Here is a 16423-nt window from a genome sequence, read left to right on the forward strand (position 1 = left end):
CGCGCAGAAACTTGTTTTAACGTATTTACTTACCTTTTTTCCAATGTAAAATCCAATGAAGAACGTAACTGTATCAATTTTTTAAATATTATACACGAAAAACACCCAAAGAGAACTGAACACAAAACAAGAATCACGTGTACGACTATGAGGCGCACGCACATCGGCAGCACTAACGCGGTATACCCGTACACAATACAGATTACAAATGTATTATGGCTACGACTCAGACGTTCATGAATGAAACTAAGAGCGGGCTCCACCTCCCCTCCCGCGATTTAGTGTCTCTGACCAATCGGTGGTGGGCGTATGCATCCTCTTCTGTGATTCGTTGTTATGCTCTGCTTTTTCCGTTGGAACAATGCTACAGTCCGGGATATATGAATAAATAGATGGTTTACAAATATTCAAATTCTTAACTATTATATATATATTAATATACGTAATAAAAAATGATGAAAAATTTGAATTTAAGTTATATAAATGAGAAAGATTGAAGAAAGATTGCTGAATTTTAGTAATACTATTATAATAAAAAGTATATAAAATATAATAACTAAAAAAAATATATAAAGGAATATTTTGATATTTATAATAAATATATTTAAAAAGAATAAAAATTCTTTAATTTAAAGTATATTTAAATTTTGATTAATTATATAATTTATATTAAAACAATATTTTTCTTAGTATAACTTATAAAAAAGATTGCACTCTATAGATTCGTATATATTCTAAGGTAACGAATATTGAGTGCTTGTCAAATATTATCTAAATAAAGAAGTAAGGATATATTATTTTAAATTATATAATTTTTAATAAACTTTTATTCATATTTCATTTTTGATTTAATATTATGTTTTATTTATTATGTTTTATTATTTTTTTTTTTATTATGTCTTATGTAATGAACATAACCTATTACATAAGATCTTATAGAACTTGATTTTATCATTTGATACATCTTTAATTCATTGATTGTTATTTCATTTTTATTAAATAAATCATTTTTATATTTGAAGGAAAAATGCTTTTTCAACAGTTAACTGTAAGTGCACCAAAAATCATTAAACGTAATATTGGCATTCTTGCACCAGTTTTTCAAGAAGCAAAAGATCCCATACAAAAACTTTTCTTAGATAAAATTCGTGAATACAAAGCAAAAAGCAGGTAAATAAGAAGTAAACAAAATAATTTTAATTTAATTTAAGTAAATAATGTTAGTATAATAATTTTAATATTAATTTATAAATTTAGTGGTGGAAAATTAGTTGATGTTACTCCTGAAATTGAAAAAGAAAGACAGGCAGAACTTGACAGAGTTAAAAAACAATTTAATATAAAGGGTGATCCAACAGAGTTTCCAAAATTTAAATTTCAAGGTATGCTTATTTTTCAAACAACTAATTGTAATATTTAAAATATATGTTATTGAAAAGTTATTATATATACATATATATATATGTGTATAAGAAATAAAACATAAAGAATTTTTAATTTCAGAGCCAGTAGTGGAAAAATGAATACATATTTAAAACTAAAATATTTATATTAAAATTATAATACATGATGTCAAGTAAATAGTTATAAAAATACATGTATATATAAAATTATAAATACAAGTATATTAAACTTTATTTCCTTAATATTAATGATATAAATATTAATACAGTAAAATATAAAAATATAGTTTTCATTTTTAATTTGTTATTTATAATATCTATACATTGATAAAGTTATTTTCATTCTATGAGTTTTGTATTTTGAATTATTTCCATTAAAATTTCCATATCACATTTTCTGGCCACAGATTTGCATATTTTCATAAATTTCACTATTTCATCTTTAGGTATTAAAGTTTTAAAATTACCAGAACAAGAACATAATTCATTCATATTTTCCCTTTTAATTTCTTTACATTTACAACATTGTAAATCTTGTAATATATAACCCATACTCTTACGATTTAATAAATCTATCAAAAGGAATTCTATTTCTTCATTATCATAACTTGTTTTACAAAGAGGACATTTCCATATATATCTATGTAATAAATAGTAATATTATTTAAATTATTTAAATTTATAAATTATAATCATAAAAAATTAAATTTATAAATATTAAATATTAAAATATATAATATTTTATATTACCTGTTCTGTTCCATAATACAAAAATTATCTTTACAAAGATCAATATCCCTTGTATGATTACATGCCTTACAAATAATTTCAGGTAAAATCAAAGAAATACATGGATCTTTCCATTCAACTTCGTCACTAAAGCTACCAATTCTAATCAATCTTAACAAATTTGTTTGTAAATGATATACTTCATTTTCCACTTCTTTATCCAAAGATAAAACCTGTTAAGTTAAATTTTCAATTATTTATTTTTTAAAATAATACTTATTATGTATCTAATATATTTTTGTATTTAAATACCTTACAAACTGATTTAACTAGTTCTAATGCAGGATTAATTCTTTTGCTATCTTTACCATCTAAATCTAAGTTTGGATATTCTTGAATTGTTAATGTTATTTCTGGAAGTTTTTTATATATTTTCTGCACAATTCTATAATATAATTAAATAAAATATATATTAACAAATAAATAAATATCAAATTCAAATGAAATAAAGGAAATATATTTACTGAAATAATTTCTGAGACATATCTCCTGATATAAGTTTTTTAGCAAAATTTGCAGTATTTTCAAGCGATCCTAATCCTAATTGTGCTGCTAAACTTTGACTGTTTGATTTTCTTCTAGGTTTTATAGTAGCATTCAATTCATTTTCAGATATAAATTGATAAATCGCATTAATATATCCCGCTATTATAGCGCTAAAACTTGATTGACATGCAGCTTCTTTAGGAAGACATTCCATTAAATTCCAGTTCATTACTATTTCAGGCTTAATATAAATAAAAATTTAATAAAAATATATGTAATACAGAGAAAAAAAAAAGAAAAAAAATTTTATAAGGACTTACAGTATCTTCATCTTCATCTTCATTCTCAGAATTTTCATCATTCATATTTTTATTTACAATATTTTCCTGCATATTTTGTGTTAATTTTCCTTTTATGCCGGCATAATTATGCTGTTAATTTATTTTGTGTAATTGAATAATTAAATATAATATTATTACAATGTAAAAATTGAAATTTTACTTACAACATCAAGCCATTTTAAATACTCCCAACATTGTTCAAAAGTTATTTCAATACTGTGAAAAATTTCTTTATTACGTATTGTTTGAACAACAAATTCTATATAGCCTAACGCATCATTTACTGCTCTTTTTTTAGTACATACAATGATTTTATTAAAATTTGCAAAAACAATTATGGATCCTAAAGTTTTAAATTCTGCTAATAATTGTATAAATAATTTTTTCATATAAGTATGCAATGTTCTTCTTAAAGCAGGATCGTAAAGTAAAGCGTTAGGTGAACGCAACCATCTAAAAAATATAAATTTATATTAAGTTAAATATATATAAAACATGCAAATATTCATTTTTACCTGTAAAAATGTATAATTTGATAATCTGCAAATACATTTTTATAAACTGATACATCTAGCAACCATGCATTCACCATACTTCGCAATGATCTAAAAGCGGGACTACAAAGAACTATTTCATCGTAACTGGGAATCGTATTCGTCATAGAATCGCCCATTGCCATATCCTATAAAAATTAAATTTACGTGTACATATGAATATATTCCATCTTTTAATATGCATTTTCAAAAAATTACATACTTGAACAGATGTTTGTTGCTGATTATGGAATGCAACAAAATTAGAAGTTCCATCAATATCATGAATATGATGATATTGTAATAATGTATTTACTGCTAAATTTTCTATTTCTAATTCAATGCATACACTAGAATATGTCCCAAAATTATTTGTAGCGCATTGTGAACTTTCCTCAAAATCCGTTAATAATCTGTAATTAATTTATTTAAAATAATAATAATAATTCAAATTTTATATTAAAATATAAATATAAAAACCTGTTATCATCATGTTCACTGCCACCTAAGTCTGGTTTTTCCGTTGGAGAACACCATAACACAAAATTATTCTTTTGTAAATGTCTAGCAAAAAATAAATCTGCACCAAAAATAACAGGATCTGCTGGGATATTTCCAATTGGCGCATGAAAAAATCTACATTGTTCCGACATTAATTCAAGAATTTGTTGACTTTTAAAATAATGACGTATCATTATTTTTGCACCAACTTTCTGCCATTCCAGTGTATTATATAAATTTTCAATATCTTGTACATGGGTACTAATTAAAGGAAAATCATTAAGTAGTGGCATTTGTGCTATCAATGCAGTTTTATCTAAAATAAATAAAAATAAAATCAATCTAAAAAATATTAAAAAATTAATAAAATAAACATCTCAGATATTTCTTTCTCGTGTTTTAGTGAACTTTACTAATTTGTAAAATTTTTCAAAAATTCAGAAATATAAATGAATAATTAAAAAGAAAATAAAAAAAATTTAAAGAGAGATGATTTTTGAGAACATTTCTAAATTCTATTTAATAGAAATTTACCCAAAGCAGTTTGAGTAATAAATATTGGTATACTATATCCTTCGTTTTTATATGCAGTTATAGCTGCCTGTATAATGCGGCAAACTTGTTGAAAATTTGTTTCAAATTTCAAAGTGAATTGCATTGATTCTGGTAAAAATTTTACTTTATCTGCTCCATTCATAGATATACTATAAAAAAAAATTATCTTTTAATCATTTTTATAGTATATAATAATAATATCGGATTTTATAAATCTTACACAATATCCCGTTCTTGAGTATACAATGTATTCATATTAGGCATTTGATTTGATGAAACAGAATCCAAAATAAATATATGAGCTCTTTTACTTGCATTCAAAAAAAGTCCCCACAAAGCTCTTTGATGATTTGAACTCCAATGATGATATAAGAAAACATAATTGATTTCATGAAGCTAAAAGGAAATATTTTTTTTTATTATTTATTATTAAATTATAAAAAATATACGATAATTTTTACTAAAAAAATTAATTACATTTTGAAGATAAGGTTGCACAGCAATACTCTTGAATTCTAATTGATCTAAAGAAAATGTATCTGCACCATCTGCCATTGTTCGTGCTGCTTTAGGATCAACTGTACAAATGCATCCCAATTGAAGAATAGCTCTGAATTCTAATGACATTTGAGTTTCATAAATTCCTTCAATTTCTGGTTTACTCAAATCCTCTAAAAGTTCTCTATAAATAAATAAATTAATTAATTAAATAAGTTAAATGACTGAAATATTATTGAAAATTATTGAGAATTTAAAGAAAAAACTTACTGACTATGTTTTTGATATTGTAGTTCTGATACAGAATATTGATATAAATTATATACCGGACGAGATCGTGGAAGAATCTTCATGCTCTTCTTCCAAGATACTTTTTTACCTGGTTCTGGATCAGGTTTTGGTTTGCGAGTATTTACATAAAATATACGAGGTACCACAAGACGCAATTGATGAAAATCTCTTTCAATTAATATCCATAATCGATATAAACCAGGTTCATTTGTTTGTGATATCTAAATAATTTATTAATTATTTGAATTAATCAATATCTAACAAATTCTAAATATAATTATAAAAAAAAATATTCTACTTGTATAATTTGCCATGGCGTCATAAACAATTTTTTTTGAGCTCGTCTCAAAAAACCACCTAACGTGGATGTATTAATATTTCGCGTTACACCCCAACTAATTCGATCCCCATTATCGTTAGAACATTTACTTTTTTTACTCTTTTGATATTCAGCTCTTTGCTTAGCTTGATAAGCCCATTTTTGTTTATGAAACTTTAGCCATTCTAGTCTTTCTTCTTTTGTTGTTCCCATTGATGGTGGTGAACCTAGAACATCTTTCCAATTTTTATTTGCATTTTCTAATTCATTTTCCTCTGAATTTTGCCGTTTTCTTTTATTGGCTATTGCTATTGGTTGTTTAAATATTGGAGTTTTTCCAGCTATATCTTCTACATCACATATATCAGATGATTCTGAATTATCATTATCTTTTTCTTTATGTATTACGCTAAATACATCTGTAATCTTTCTTTGTTTATGAGTTGCACTTTTTTCCATTACTCTTTTGTGTAACCAATCCGGATGTTTTACTCTAGGAACTGGATTAGACAGCTAAAAAAATAATTATTCTTTTATTGCTATAGATATTAACAAATTTTTATACATATATATAAATATAAATACTCCTTGCATTGCTGCTGGAATTGTAATAATTTTTTGAATAGCACTTCCAAGTCTTTCAATATAATAACTCCAATCTAAAATATTCCTTATATCATCATTTTGTAGACTAGGATCTTTTAACCATTTACGTAAATAATATTTTCTTATTGCTGGTTCTGATTGAAATATAGCTAATGGTATTGCTCTAATGTAATAAAATATATAATTTTAATACCATATGTATAATTATATAATAAAAATAAAATTTAATTTTTACCGTTCTGTAACAGGCGCGCCTTGAGGTTTGTTAGCAATTATATATTTGCATGCTAATCCAGCATCTTTAACCATTTGATCACCTAAAAATTCAGCTAATCTTTTAGCAGTGGAAATAGATGTAGATTTTTGACCTCCATAATCTTCCAATTTACGTGACATCGATTTATTTTCGGATATAAGTTCAAACAATTCTGAATCTGGCATATCAGCACACTAAAAATTTATTTATTTATTTATTAATATATTAATTAATATGTCAAATTTATAATATTATATATTTACTTTGCTATAAAGAATATCGAGCCAATAATCCGCATCTTTGGCTACTGATGCATAACATTCTTCTAATGTGTTACCTTTTAAAAAAGATTCAAATACAGAAGTTTGAAAAACTTTTATCAATTGAAGTTCACCTCTTCGTTTGACTTCAAAACCTTTTAATTCAGCTAAAGAACCATCAAAATTAAATACTGCATATCGCTTTTTTAATTTTTTTCCTTCTTCTTTTGCAGCAGGCAATACCATGGCTAAATAAGGACCATCTACTTCAAAAAATATAGAATTTTCATGTCTAACTTTATATGTGAAATTTTCAGGATCGACAAGTTCATGATATACATCATTGGTAAACTGATCCTATAAATGAAATGAAAATAAAGAAAAAAATTTTAATTAGTAAAAATTTTAATTTTTATTAATAATTAATTAATACAAATTCTAGTAAATAAAAAAATTTTTATTGCATTTAATTTACCTTCACCATAAAATTAAGAACAGCATTTGGATATGATATTGCAAGTTTCTTTTTTTTTGGGTGTGTTGTATGAATAACTACATTATCAGGAAAAGATGCTGGTAAGACACACCAAATTCCATCAGTATCTAATTCTAAAGGACGACCAACTTGTTCTATAATTTCTCTAGCTCTCATAATAATATGTGCTCCAGTATAACATACTATTCCACCCATTTCCATACTAAACCATCGAGATCTAACATATTAAACACTATATTAATAATTTTTAATTAATTTTAAATATAAAAAAAAAAAATTAAAATCATACCCTTTCCTCATGACATATCCATAGAAAGAATTTAAGATACATTTATGAGCAAGTTGCAACGAATCATAAAGTACTTCTCGATTTTTAGCAGATTTAATATCAGCCGCATCTCCTTTTGCTAAAGCCACTGCTACTTCCTGTTTTGCTACTTTAGTAAGTGTCTTATATTCATATCTTCTATCTCTAAATGCTCTTACAGTATCGACATAAAATGAATTCTCTTTTTGACAAACTGTTTGTGTTTTTTCTTCCATATTGGTAATTTTAACTTTCTTGTAAGCTTTCTTACAATATTCCGTAAGTCGTTTTTTTTCATAAGATGCTTGTTCTTCTTTAGATAATTCATGATATGCTCTGCGAGGACCATCCGGGAATTGTGGTGGAAATTTTTCATTTTCAAGTTGTTGTTGCATTCGTTGATATTCGCTTAAACTTGCGGCAACTGAAATCAAATAAAAAAGATTCGTATGTAATTTTAATAAATTTTATTTTTGTGTTTTATTATCTTACAATATTCTCCTCTCCACATCCACTTCATATTTCTTTGACAAAGTGCTCCTGGCTTGTTGTAATCACATGCAGCACAAACTGTTTCATCAACCATTGCAGATGGTTGAAGACGATTAGTTAAAATAATATTTGGATACATAGCACCCACATCTAAATGATAAATTACAGGATTTTCCAATCTTAATGGTTGATTTCTCAAACCTTTCAATTTCACTGTAATTTCTTCAACTACTTCTTCAAAATTTGTAACCATTTCCATAGGTATTTTTTCTTCTTCTTGTATTGCATGTTTCAAAGCATGTCCAACACCATTTATTAACTCATCTACTGCACTTGGTACTATTTTAAAACGGCATGGAATATCAGCTCTAAAAACACCGGATTCTAAAGCTTCAACATGCCCACCTACATATGTCTCTTGATCCAATAAGTGACCATCTTTTGTTAATTTGTTCAATTCTTGTTCTTGTTTATTGGGAAATATAATATTAGCTTGAAAAGCTTGTACCATTAAAAGAGATTCACATAATGTACCAGATCCTTTTCTAAGTACCTGAACACAGAGAAATATAAATTATTTTATTTTGTATTAATTAATCTATACTGATTTCTTTGTAACTTACTTCATCTGGTTCCATAGGAATAATAGTACATAAAGCAAATATAAAAGGATGAATATATTTTTGATAAAGATAATATGTAGCAACTGCATCAGAAACTGAATAATTTGCAAGAGTTTCTGGCTCTTCAGATGCTAATCTACACATATCTTCAGGATCTAATTCTACTGGATCATATCTAAGTTTTGCTTTTGCTACTGCTTTTAAATTTTGAGAGCCTACAGGAAGATAAGAATCGCGTCTTACCCAACTATAATAAAAAAAATGATATTAAGAATAATTATATAATAATTTTTATTCAATAATTTTTTTTTGTTTTTTATGCATTTAATTTTATAAATTATAATACCATAAACAATCCATATGCATAGCAGGTCTACTGCTATAAACTCCATCTCGATTTTTTGAAAAACCAATTTTATTTTTCATATCTATGTTATGAAAAGCTGCTCTAGTTTCTACAAATGGCCAATCGAAAAAATCACCATTATACGTTACAAATATATGTGGTCGAATATCATTTATATGATCAAAAAATTTTTTTATTGTAGCTTTCTCATTAGGTTCATTGAAAACTGTAAAAAATCCCTCAAATTCTGGTTTTGGTGTATATTCAAAATCTTCGATATCACATGAAATTATTTCTCTATTTGTTATTAAATATCCCTATAAATATGAATAAAATATATTTCAAATATCAAGTATTAAATTAAATTTTTTAGGCATAAAAAAATACTTGTCCATCAATCATATATGATATCATCATAATTTGATCAGTATCTGCATCTGGAAATTTCAAAGGAAGTTTTGTAGTTTCAATATCATATGCCAATACAATTGGATCAGGTGGTACAATAATATCATCTTTTTTTGTAATAAGTGGTACATCATTTCCTCTTGTTTTAATAGTATACCAACTACCACAACAAATTTTCATATCTATAGAAACACGTATATGATGTGGTACATCATATTCTCTACACAAATACATTCATATTATTAATACATACAAATATTATATGATATATTAAATATTTACCTGATATCAAGAATATTATCTGTAAAATCAATAGTTTGCATTTTATGATTTCCTCTATCTTGATCTGAATTTAATACAGTTGCTAACATATTTGTATAATATGTATTATTTTTTTCACGTTCCTTGTTTAATTTAACAGCTTTCATAATATCACGTCTTATTTTGTTTAAATCTACAGTATTTAAAAAAGAAAGTTTTAAATATTTCTGCTTTAAACCAATTAAATGATTTGGCTAAAAGAAAAACATACATAATTATTATTTTTAAAATATTTTAAATTTTTTATCTTTTTTAAATTCTATCATACCAGATCAAGATCTTCTTTATAAATAGTTTCTATTTTTTGTATAAGTTCAGTATATTTTTTATTTAAACCAGTAGAAACTTCTTCATATGTATCCTTTTTACATAAAATATAAAAATATGGATTATAAGGATAAGAAATTTTAAATCTGGTACAATCTTCTTCTAAAAAGTAATAATCAACACCGCTCATTAATCTTTTATCATCTTCTATAATTTCTGTCTAAAAAATTATAAAAAGAGTAAGATTATTCAAAAAATAATATTACAAAGCTTAACAATTAATAATATTTGTTACTATTTTTTATACTTACTGCATGCATATTAATAAGATATCCTATTCTTTCTTTTATATCATTTACTCTGTGAAATCCATATAAACCATCTACTCTTATATTTTCATTAACTTCATTTAACCTGCTTCCTGAACCATCACTAAAGAAATAAAAAATTAAAAGTAAAAATAAAAAATTTAGAAAATATAGGAATTTATAATTAAATTTATAATTAAATTTTAAATTAAATTCAAATACCCTGATGCATTTCCTTCTTGATTTTGGTCATTTTTTGTATCTGTTCTAAAGGATCGAAATTTTCCTGTATTTTGTAAAGTTGTCATTTTATAAAATAATTAGTTTTATAAACTGAAATTAATACTATTTTTTTAATTAATTAAAAACAACATGATTATACTTTATACAAAGAAAACATATCACTTGATAAGACAATATTATACTTCAAGTTTGTACTATAGGTTGTAATTTGCCCGCCAATAAATCTTATACATAGATCTAATAAATATAATTATATAAATATAATTATAATAGAATATACTGTAAATAATTATAAAATAAAAATTAAATAAAAGTATAAAATTTAAATTGTATAAAAATAAAAATTATTTGATCTTTATATAAAATTCTATTTCTATATCCTTTCATATTAAAAAAAAATTATGTGTTTAAATAATACAAATTGTATAATTTTAATTTATAAAAAATATTTCAAAATTCGATCCTTTCATTTTTATTATTTCTTTTTTATTCTACAAATTTATAATAAATTTCAAAATATTATAAAATCTAATTTTTTAATATTTAAATTTGTCCAATAATATAATATATTTATTTGGCATCATAAGAAATTTACTAGAAGTATGATCTATAAGCGCAAGGAAAAATCCCAAGCTTATCGATTTGGAAAAAGGAACGAAATTGTAGGTGGCTCCACGACAGTAATGCGGTTCGACAACAATTGTTGTAGTTCATTAAATAAATTTGTTCTACGATTTTAGTGAAGATAAAAAATTGAAATACATGAGAAAATTAGATACACAAGAGGCCTGGGGTGCCGAAAGGTTAGAAGCGCAATTAGAAGCCGCTCGAGATGGCCTCCGAGGACTTGATCGAAGCATTCGAAAAATCTTGGGCCGGGATCTCCCTGATGGAGAAAACGGTCCGCTACAACCTCCACCAAGGTTAAATTATAAATTTACTTTTACACAACTTTAAATCGTTGTAGAAAAATGTTATATTATAAAACATATATCTTGTTTGATAGTTTATTGAACTTCGAATGAAACACTGTTGTCCAAAAACATAACCTATGTTGTATTTGGAGTTTCTACCATTTTATTAAATTATACATACATGATCTCACTTTGAAAGTGTAAACATTTTTTATTTATAAAAATACATAATACGTAAACTTAATAACAATAAAAATTTTTAAATTTCTTTAATTTATTTATATAACCTTATTAAAAAAGAAAGAAAGATTGTGTACATTTGTTGATATATTCTTGTGCATTTATATATGTAATAGATTATCACAAAAAAGACCATTACAAGAAGAAAGAAGACGTGTCATATCAGATTTTGTTAACAATGAATTACCTGGTGGAAAAAGAAGATGGCAAGGTTCAAATGGAGAACCAAAAACAGTTTTCAGTCGATTAAGTGCACGTGTACCTTCTAATAATGATGATAGTGCTGATGAAGATGATAATGTAATTAAGGTAGGATTTTATGACAATTTATTCCTTTTCAAATATATTATTTTAAATCTTATTATTTATTAAATATTTATTTTAGCCAGCAGTGTCTTCAAGAGTAATAGCAACTCCAAGAGAAATTCCATCTAGACAGGAAGTTATTAGACGTGAAAGAATAGATGAACGTAGCAGACAAAGAAATAAACGAATGTTTGGAGCTCTTTTAGGTACATTACAAAAATTTCGACAAGAGGAAACTAAATTGAAAGCAAAGGTAATTTTTAATTTTTAATTGTTAATAATTAATTTTTAAATAAAACATTTTTAATTGATATAAATAATATTTTATTTTATATTTATAAAATTTTATTAAAAAACCATTATTAAAAATAATGATTTTCGTAGGAAGATAAAAAGGCAGAAGTAGAGGCAAGAGTAGAAGAAGCCAGAAGAAGGGAAAAGGAAGAATTACGACGAGAAAGACAACAATTATTCTTATCACGGAAACGACAATTAGCGGAAGTTCGTGCTTTAGAAGCAAAATTAGCGCGTAGTCGACAATTTCAAGATTGGCGCGCTGCGCAATTACCACTTGCTTCATTTATTAAAACGCGTGCTCAACCTTCTATTTATTACGTACCAAAGCGTAAACATCCTCATACTGATGTTTTATTGGCTCAATCGGCAAAAGAACTTCATGGTAAGTAATTGAATAAAACGAGTAAGCAGAGAGTAAGTTATAAGTAATAATCTTTAATAAATAAGAAAAAAAATTATAATACATATATTGAATTACAGAGGAGATTGAAAGAAGGGAAAAAGCATTAATCGAAGAGTTAGAACTTATAGAAGTACAAGTAGGTCTTGGAAAACATCAACAAAATTTTGATGGATCTACAACGTTAAATACAACAGCGGAAGTTCAACAATCGACGGAAGAAGGAGAAGAAAATCGTGATCCAAATCCAGAGAAGACCTTAGAATCAGAGAATAACGAACCAGCTAATGTTTCTATGAAGTCTGATAAAGAAGAAATCTATGAAAACACAAATGATATAGAAAAGAAGGAAGAAATAAAAGTAGACGAAGCAAATTACGATAAAGATGAAAATTTCGACAAAGACGAAAATTTCGACAAGGATGAAAATTATGACAAAGATGAAAATACAGACAAAGATGAAAACTATGATAAAGATGAAACCTATGATAAAGAAGAAACTTATGATAAGGATGAAAATTACGAAAAGGAAGAAAACTTTGAAAATACAAATGACATTGAAAAAAAGGAAGAAGTGCAAGTAGACGAAGTAACAAATGAAAATAATGGCTAGTATTAAATGTACTTACAATGCTTGTACATATTCCGTACATTGAATGGTCCAACGAAGAAAAATATGTTTTTCTTATACGACACTTTATGCGTGCAAATGAATTTTACAATTTTCAAAGGAAAAAAATTTCACTTTTTACTTGTTATCATATAGATATAAATTCATTCCCTTCATCAAATTACATACTCATTTTTTCATCATGCATCAAACGACAGATGTTATAAAGATTTCTCTTAGATGTAAGAAAAATCATATGATCAAGAGTAGTTGCATTTCATTGGAATCCCATATTTTTTAAATGTTATATATTTGTATCATGGCTGTTGTAGCATATTATTTAAATAACTACCATCTTGTAAGTAGAGAAGAAGAAAAACCTGGTGGAGAAATAAGTATGTCAATGAACTTTCATTCATCAATTCGATATATTTTTATTGAAAAATTTATGTAAAATAGTTATAATTCATTATTTTCTTTGTATCAGTATCTATCTTTTAATACATATACAAAGAAGAGAAGCATTGAATAAATTATTTAATGCTTTACATATATGGTAGATTAAAGTGTAAATTCAAACCTTGAGCATATCTCTTGGTAAAATAGCATAGTTTGAACTCTGATGCAGATCATTTATATATCTGTGTTTTTTTAATCGTACACGACATAAATACACATTGGAATAATTAATACAAATATTAAAAGCGGGTAACTTTTCTTCGTAGCAATATTAATAGATACTTGTTACATAAAACCAATTTGAATTCATCGTCATAATAAAAATAATTTTTGTTTTGACTCTTTAAGATAAATAAAAAAAAGTCAAATAAAAGAATAAAGAAATTTTTAAACAAATTAAATATAAAAAAAACCCTTTTACAAAAGCATGTACTTTTTTATTCAATTTTTACTTTATAATCTTGACAGCATTTCTAAGAAAATTTCAAGATTTGTAAAAGGAACATCTAGAAAGAAGCGAGATTAAGCGTTGTAATTTGTTAAGTAATTTACACTTAGAATGCGGTTCCAAATCTTTGCCAGCGAATTCTATGGGACTTTCTATCTTTTCTGTGATATTCAAAGATAGGAGGGGATGGCATGAAAGGGGCGTTCCGCCATGCAACCTCGGAATATGGCTAATGCGTCTCTGCTCCGACGTCTTTCCTCTTGCCCTCTCTTCTCGGACTTTGGTAAAATAACTGCTAAGAACGGTAAGAAAAATTCTTTATAAAATATTTACTAAAATATAATTTAAAAACAAATAAATAATTATCATCTAAAATTAAAATCGATCGTGTAATTAATCGTCACGAACAAACATTAAGAGTCATTGATCCAGTCGTAAGCAAGTTCAAACTTATATAATTTAATTATAAAAATATATAATTTATCTCTTATATTATAACAATATTATGATATACGAAGATAAGTTTTTTTTTTCATTATTAGAAATATAATCTTGCCTGCTCTATTATTTTACATTTTAAGGAGTAAACAAGGTAAATGTACATGACATTTCCTCGTATATTATTCAAAATTTATCCATAGAAACGAAAAAAAAAAAGAAAATAGATTAAAAGTAAGGGACGGCGACGCTCGACATCGGATAGCGCAGAAGCATGAAGCGTGCGACGCGACGCGTCGTGGAGACATGAGAGAAGCCGACAGGGGCTAGGGGTCTGCGAGCTATTTGTACACCGAATGGAAAACGCGCTTCGACTCGCCTCCAGACGAAAGGAACATGCTGGACCAAGAAAACGGGACGTTTTCTTAATTATCACGTTCCACTCTATATATTTTCCTTTTTTCCTATATTCTATTCCGAGTAAAAAAGATTCCATTGTCGAGAGAAAAAAAGAAAGATTTAAAATATAGATGAACAATTGTAATCGATGTTTATCAAAAGCAAATTGTGGTAACGAATAAAAATAAAAAAACTTACATTTAAGTTTGAATAGTCGAAATTGAGATATTTGAATTTAAATTATTTCAATTTTTTTTAAATAATCGAAATAATATTGCGAAATAAAGAAAACAATTCTCTCGTAATCATATCTTTTTAAAGTATCGTTTCAGATTTCTCAAAGTACGAAAAATATTGTTCCATACCAATTACTTTACCTCGTTTTCAAGAAATTGTGCGGCTCTGACGTCCGATACAGCATCTTTTCAACCACACCGAAATCTCGGCTCATTAATCGTGCTTGTACTCTTCTAATACATTCTATTCTATTCTAAGCAGAAGCAGAGTCTGTTCCCTCCTCGCAGAGGGTTTATTTAACCGTTAATTTATTAGCGTATCTTCGTCATGGCGTAGCTCGTAATCGAGCGCGACGGGGTTCGCGAGCACAGCGTGCCGCGGAAGCAAACATTTGCTACCAGAAGTGGCCGTATTTTAAACGGAGAAGGGTTGTGACAATGGTCGAGAACACCTTTATCTCACGGTTGAATTCTCATCTTCGCTGGAAAATCGTTGACCGTCTATTTGCCGTGGAAATTTATACGTCCATTCACGGCCAATGTCCACTCCTCTGATATTAGAAGCTGAAACAATTTGATGAAGTTTGTAAGTAACTAAATACATTCGAAATAAATTATATCTATCTATCTTTTTTATGAACTTACTTCTATTTTAATTAATAGCTCCATCCGTATTGTTATACTTGCTTTTCCTTGTTTTCGGAAAAAATCGATTTATGATAATTTTTCGGAAAGGAGGAATGACGACGATCAAAAGAACTCATTCTTCCTTTCTTTCTCGGTTAATAAGAGCGACGTTAATGAGAACATGGAAAACCGACACGGAACGAGAAGAAGTCGGTTCCAAAGAAGTCGGTTCCCCGTGAGTAGGTTTTGTCGCTCCTTTGACTAGGGAGTAATAGAGTTCCAGGGCGGAGTATCTTACCGCAGAATGGAAAGGGGATATTCGTATTTCAAAGGGACAAACCGTTGTGCCGCAACGGTGTTCATTATGTTGTACACGACTAAACGTCACGAGAAAAAACAC

At 26.7% G+C, this 16423-nt stretch overlaps 4 protein-coding genes across 6 annotated transcripts in view; 2 read left to right on the forward strand and 2 right to left on the reverse strand.

The window, feature by feature from the left end:
- Nucleotides 1–67, reverse strand: part of LOC107993111 (ETS-like protein pointed) — a 107482-nt gene extending 107415 nt beyond the window's left edge. The window contains exon 1 of the mRNA XM_017049336.3: nucleotides 34–67. The gene's annotated coding sequence lies outside the window, so the exon portion shown is untranslated. The remainder of the gene's footprint in view (nucleotides 1–33) is intronic.
- Nucleotides 68–471: 404 nt separating this feature from the next.
- Nucleotides 472–1617, forward strand: LOC107993122 (ATP synthase-coupling factor 6, mitochondrial-like). 2 transcript variants are annotated; one of them, XM_017049359.2, is made up of 4 exons: nucleotides 472–783; nucleotides 1023–1170; nucleotides 1258–1382; nucleotides 1504–1617. In XM_017049359.2, the coding sequence occupies exons 2-4, from the start codon at nucleotides 1028–1030 to the stop codon at nucleotides 1521–1523; spliced, it is 288 nt and encodes a 95-aa protein (XP_016904848.1). In that variant the 5' UTR covers nucleotides 472–783; nucleotides 1023–1027; the 3' UTR covers nucleotides 1524–1617. The 2 variants fall into 2 exon arrangements, with proteins under 2 accessions (XP_016904848.1, XP_061936097.1); XM_062080113.1 differs by having other exon boundaries at nucleotides 625–783; nucleotides 1258–1617.
- LOC107993121 (DNA polymerase epsilon catalytic subunit A) lies at nucleotides 1531–10881 on the reverse strand. 2 transcript variants are annotated; one of them, XM_017049358.3, is made up of 27 exons: nucleotides 10629–10881; nucleotides 10410–10530; nucleotides 10100–10318; nucleotides 9793–10025; nucleotides 9490–9730; nucleotides 9103–9419; nucleotides 8757–9003; nucleotides 8134–8686; nucleotides 7624–8065; nucleotides 7314–7551; nucleotides 6842–7195; nucleotides 6558–6772; nucleotides 6302–6485; nucleotides 5696–6229; nucleotides 5377–5618; nucleotides 5086–5290; nucleotides 4829–5004; nucleotides 4588–4757; nucleotides 4033–4369; nucleotides 3776–3965; nucleotides 3535–3701; nucleotides 3184–3472; nucleotides 2999–3109; nucleotides 2657–2919; nucleotides 2445–2577; nucleotides 2154–2365; nucleotides 1531–2043 (listed from the first exon to the last, which is right to left on the reverse strand). In XM_017049358.3, the coding sequence occupies exons 1-27, from the start codon at nucleotides 10712–10714 to the stop codon at nucleotides 1743–1745; spliced, it is 6780 nt and encodes a 2259-aa protein (XP_016904847.2). In that variant the 5' UTR covers nucleotides 10715–10881; the 3' UTR covers nucleotides 1531–1742. The 2 variants fall into 2 exon arrangements, with proteins under 2 accessions (XP_016904847.2, XP_061936089.1); XM_062080105.1 differs by lacking the exons at nucleotides 10100–10318; nucleotides 10410–10530; nucleotides 10629–10881 and having other exon boundaries at nucleotides 9490–9692; nucleotides 9793–9912.
- A 377-nt stretch (nucleotides 10882–11258) lies between these two features.
- LOC107993117 (pinin) lies at nucleotides 11259–14300 on the forward strand. The gene is made up of 5 exons (XM_017049352.3): nucleotides 11259–11572; nucleotides 11920–12112; nucleotides 12189–12362; nucleotides 12494–12788; nucleotides 12887–14300. The coding sequence occupies exons 1-5, from the start codon at nucleotides 11412–11414 to the stop codon at nucleotides 13417–13419; spliced, it is 1356 nt and encodes a 451-aa protein (XP_016904841.2). The 5' UTR covers nucleotides 11259–11411; the 3' UTR covers nucleotides 13420–14300.
- Nucleotides 14301–16423: the final 2123 nt, after the last annotated feature.

Source organism: Apis cerana, linkage group LG10, assembly GCF_029169275.1.
Source record: "Apis cerana isolate GH-2021 linkage group LG10, AcerK_1.0, whole genome shotgun sequence".
In the NCBI taxonomy this organism is placed as follows: Eukaryota; Metazoa; Arthropoda; class Insecta; order Hymenoptera; family Apidae; genus Apis; species Apis cerana.

Excerpts from the sequence above, each read along its gene's own strand:
- LOC107993122 (XM_062080113.1), top strand. The coding sequence starts at position 1,028 with ATGCTTTTTCAACAGTTAACTGTAAGTGCACCAAAAATCATTAAACGT. Across the intron at positions 1,171-1,257 it reads GAATACAAAGCAAAAAGCAG|TGGTGGAAAATTAGTTGATG; the intron begins GTAAATAAGAAG and ends TTATAAATTTAG.
- LOC107993121 (XM_017049358.3), bottom strand. The coding sequence starts at position 10,714 with ATGACAACTTTACAAAATACAGGAAAATTTCGATCCTTTAGAACAGAT. Across the intron at positions 6,773-6,841 it reads TCGATATTCTTTATAGCAAA|TGTGCTGATATGCCAGATTC; the intron begins GTAAATATATAA and ends ATAAATTTTTAG. Across the intron at positions 5,291-5,376 it reads CAATATCAAAAACATAGTCA|AGAACTTTTAGAGGATTTGA; the intron begins GTAAGTTTTTTC and ends ATTTATTTATAG.
- LOC107993117 (XM_017049352.3), top strand. The coding sequence starts at position 11,412 with ATGAGAAAATTAGATACACAAGAGGCCTGGGGTGCCGAAAGGTTAGAA. Across the intron at positions 11,573-11,919 it reads CCGCTACAACCTCCACCAAG|ATTATCACAAAAAAGACCAT; the intron begins GTTAAATTATAA and ends TATATGTAATAG. Across the intron at positions 12,789-12,886 it reads ATCGGCAAAAGAACTTCATG|AGGAGATTGAAAGAAGGGAA; the intron begins GTAAGTAATTGA and ends ATTGAATTACAG.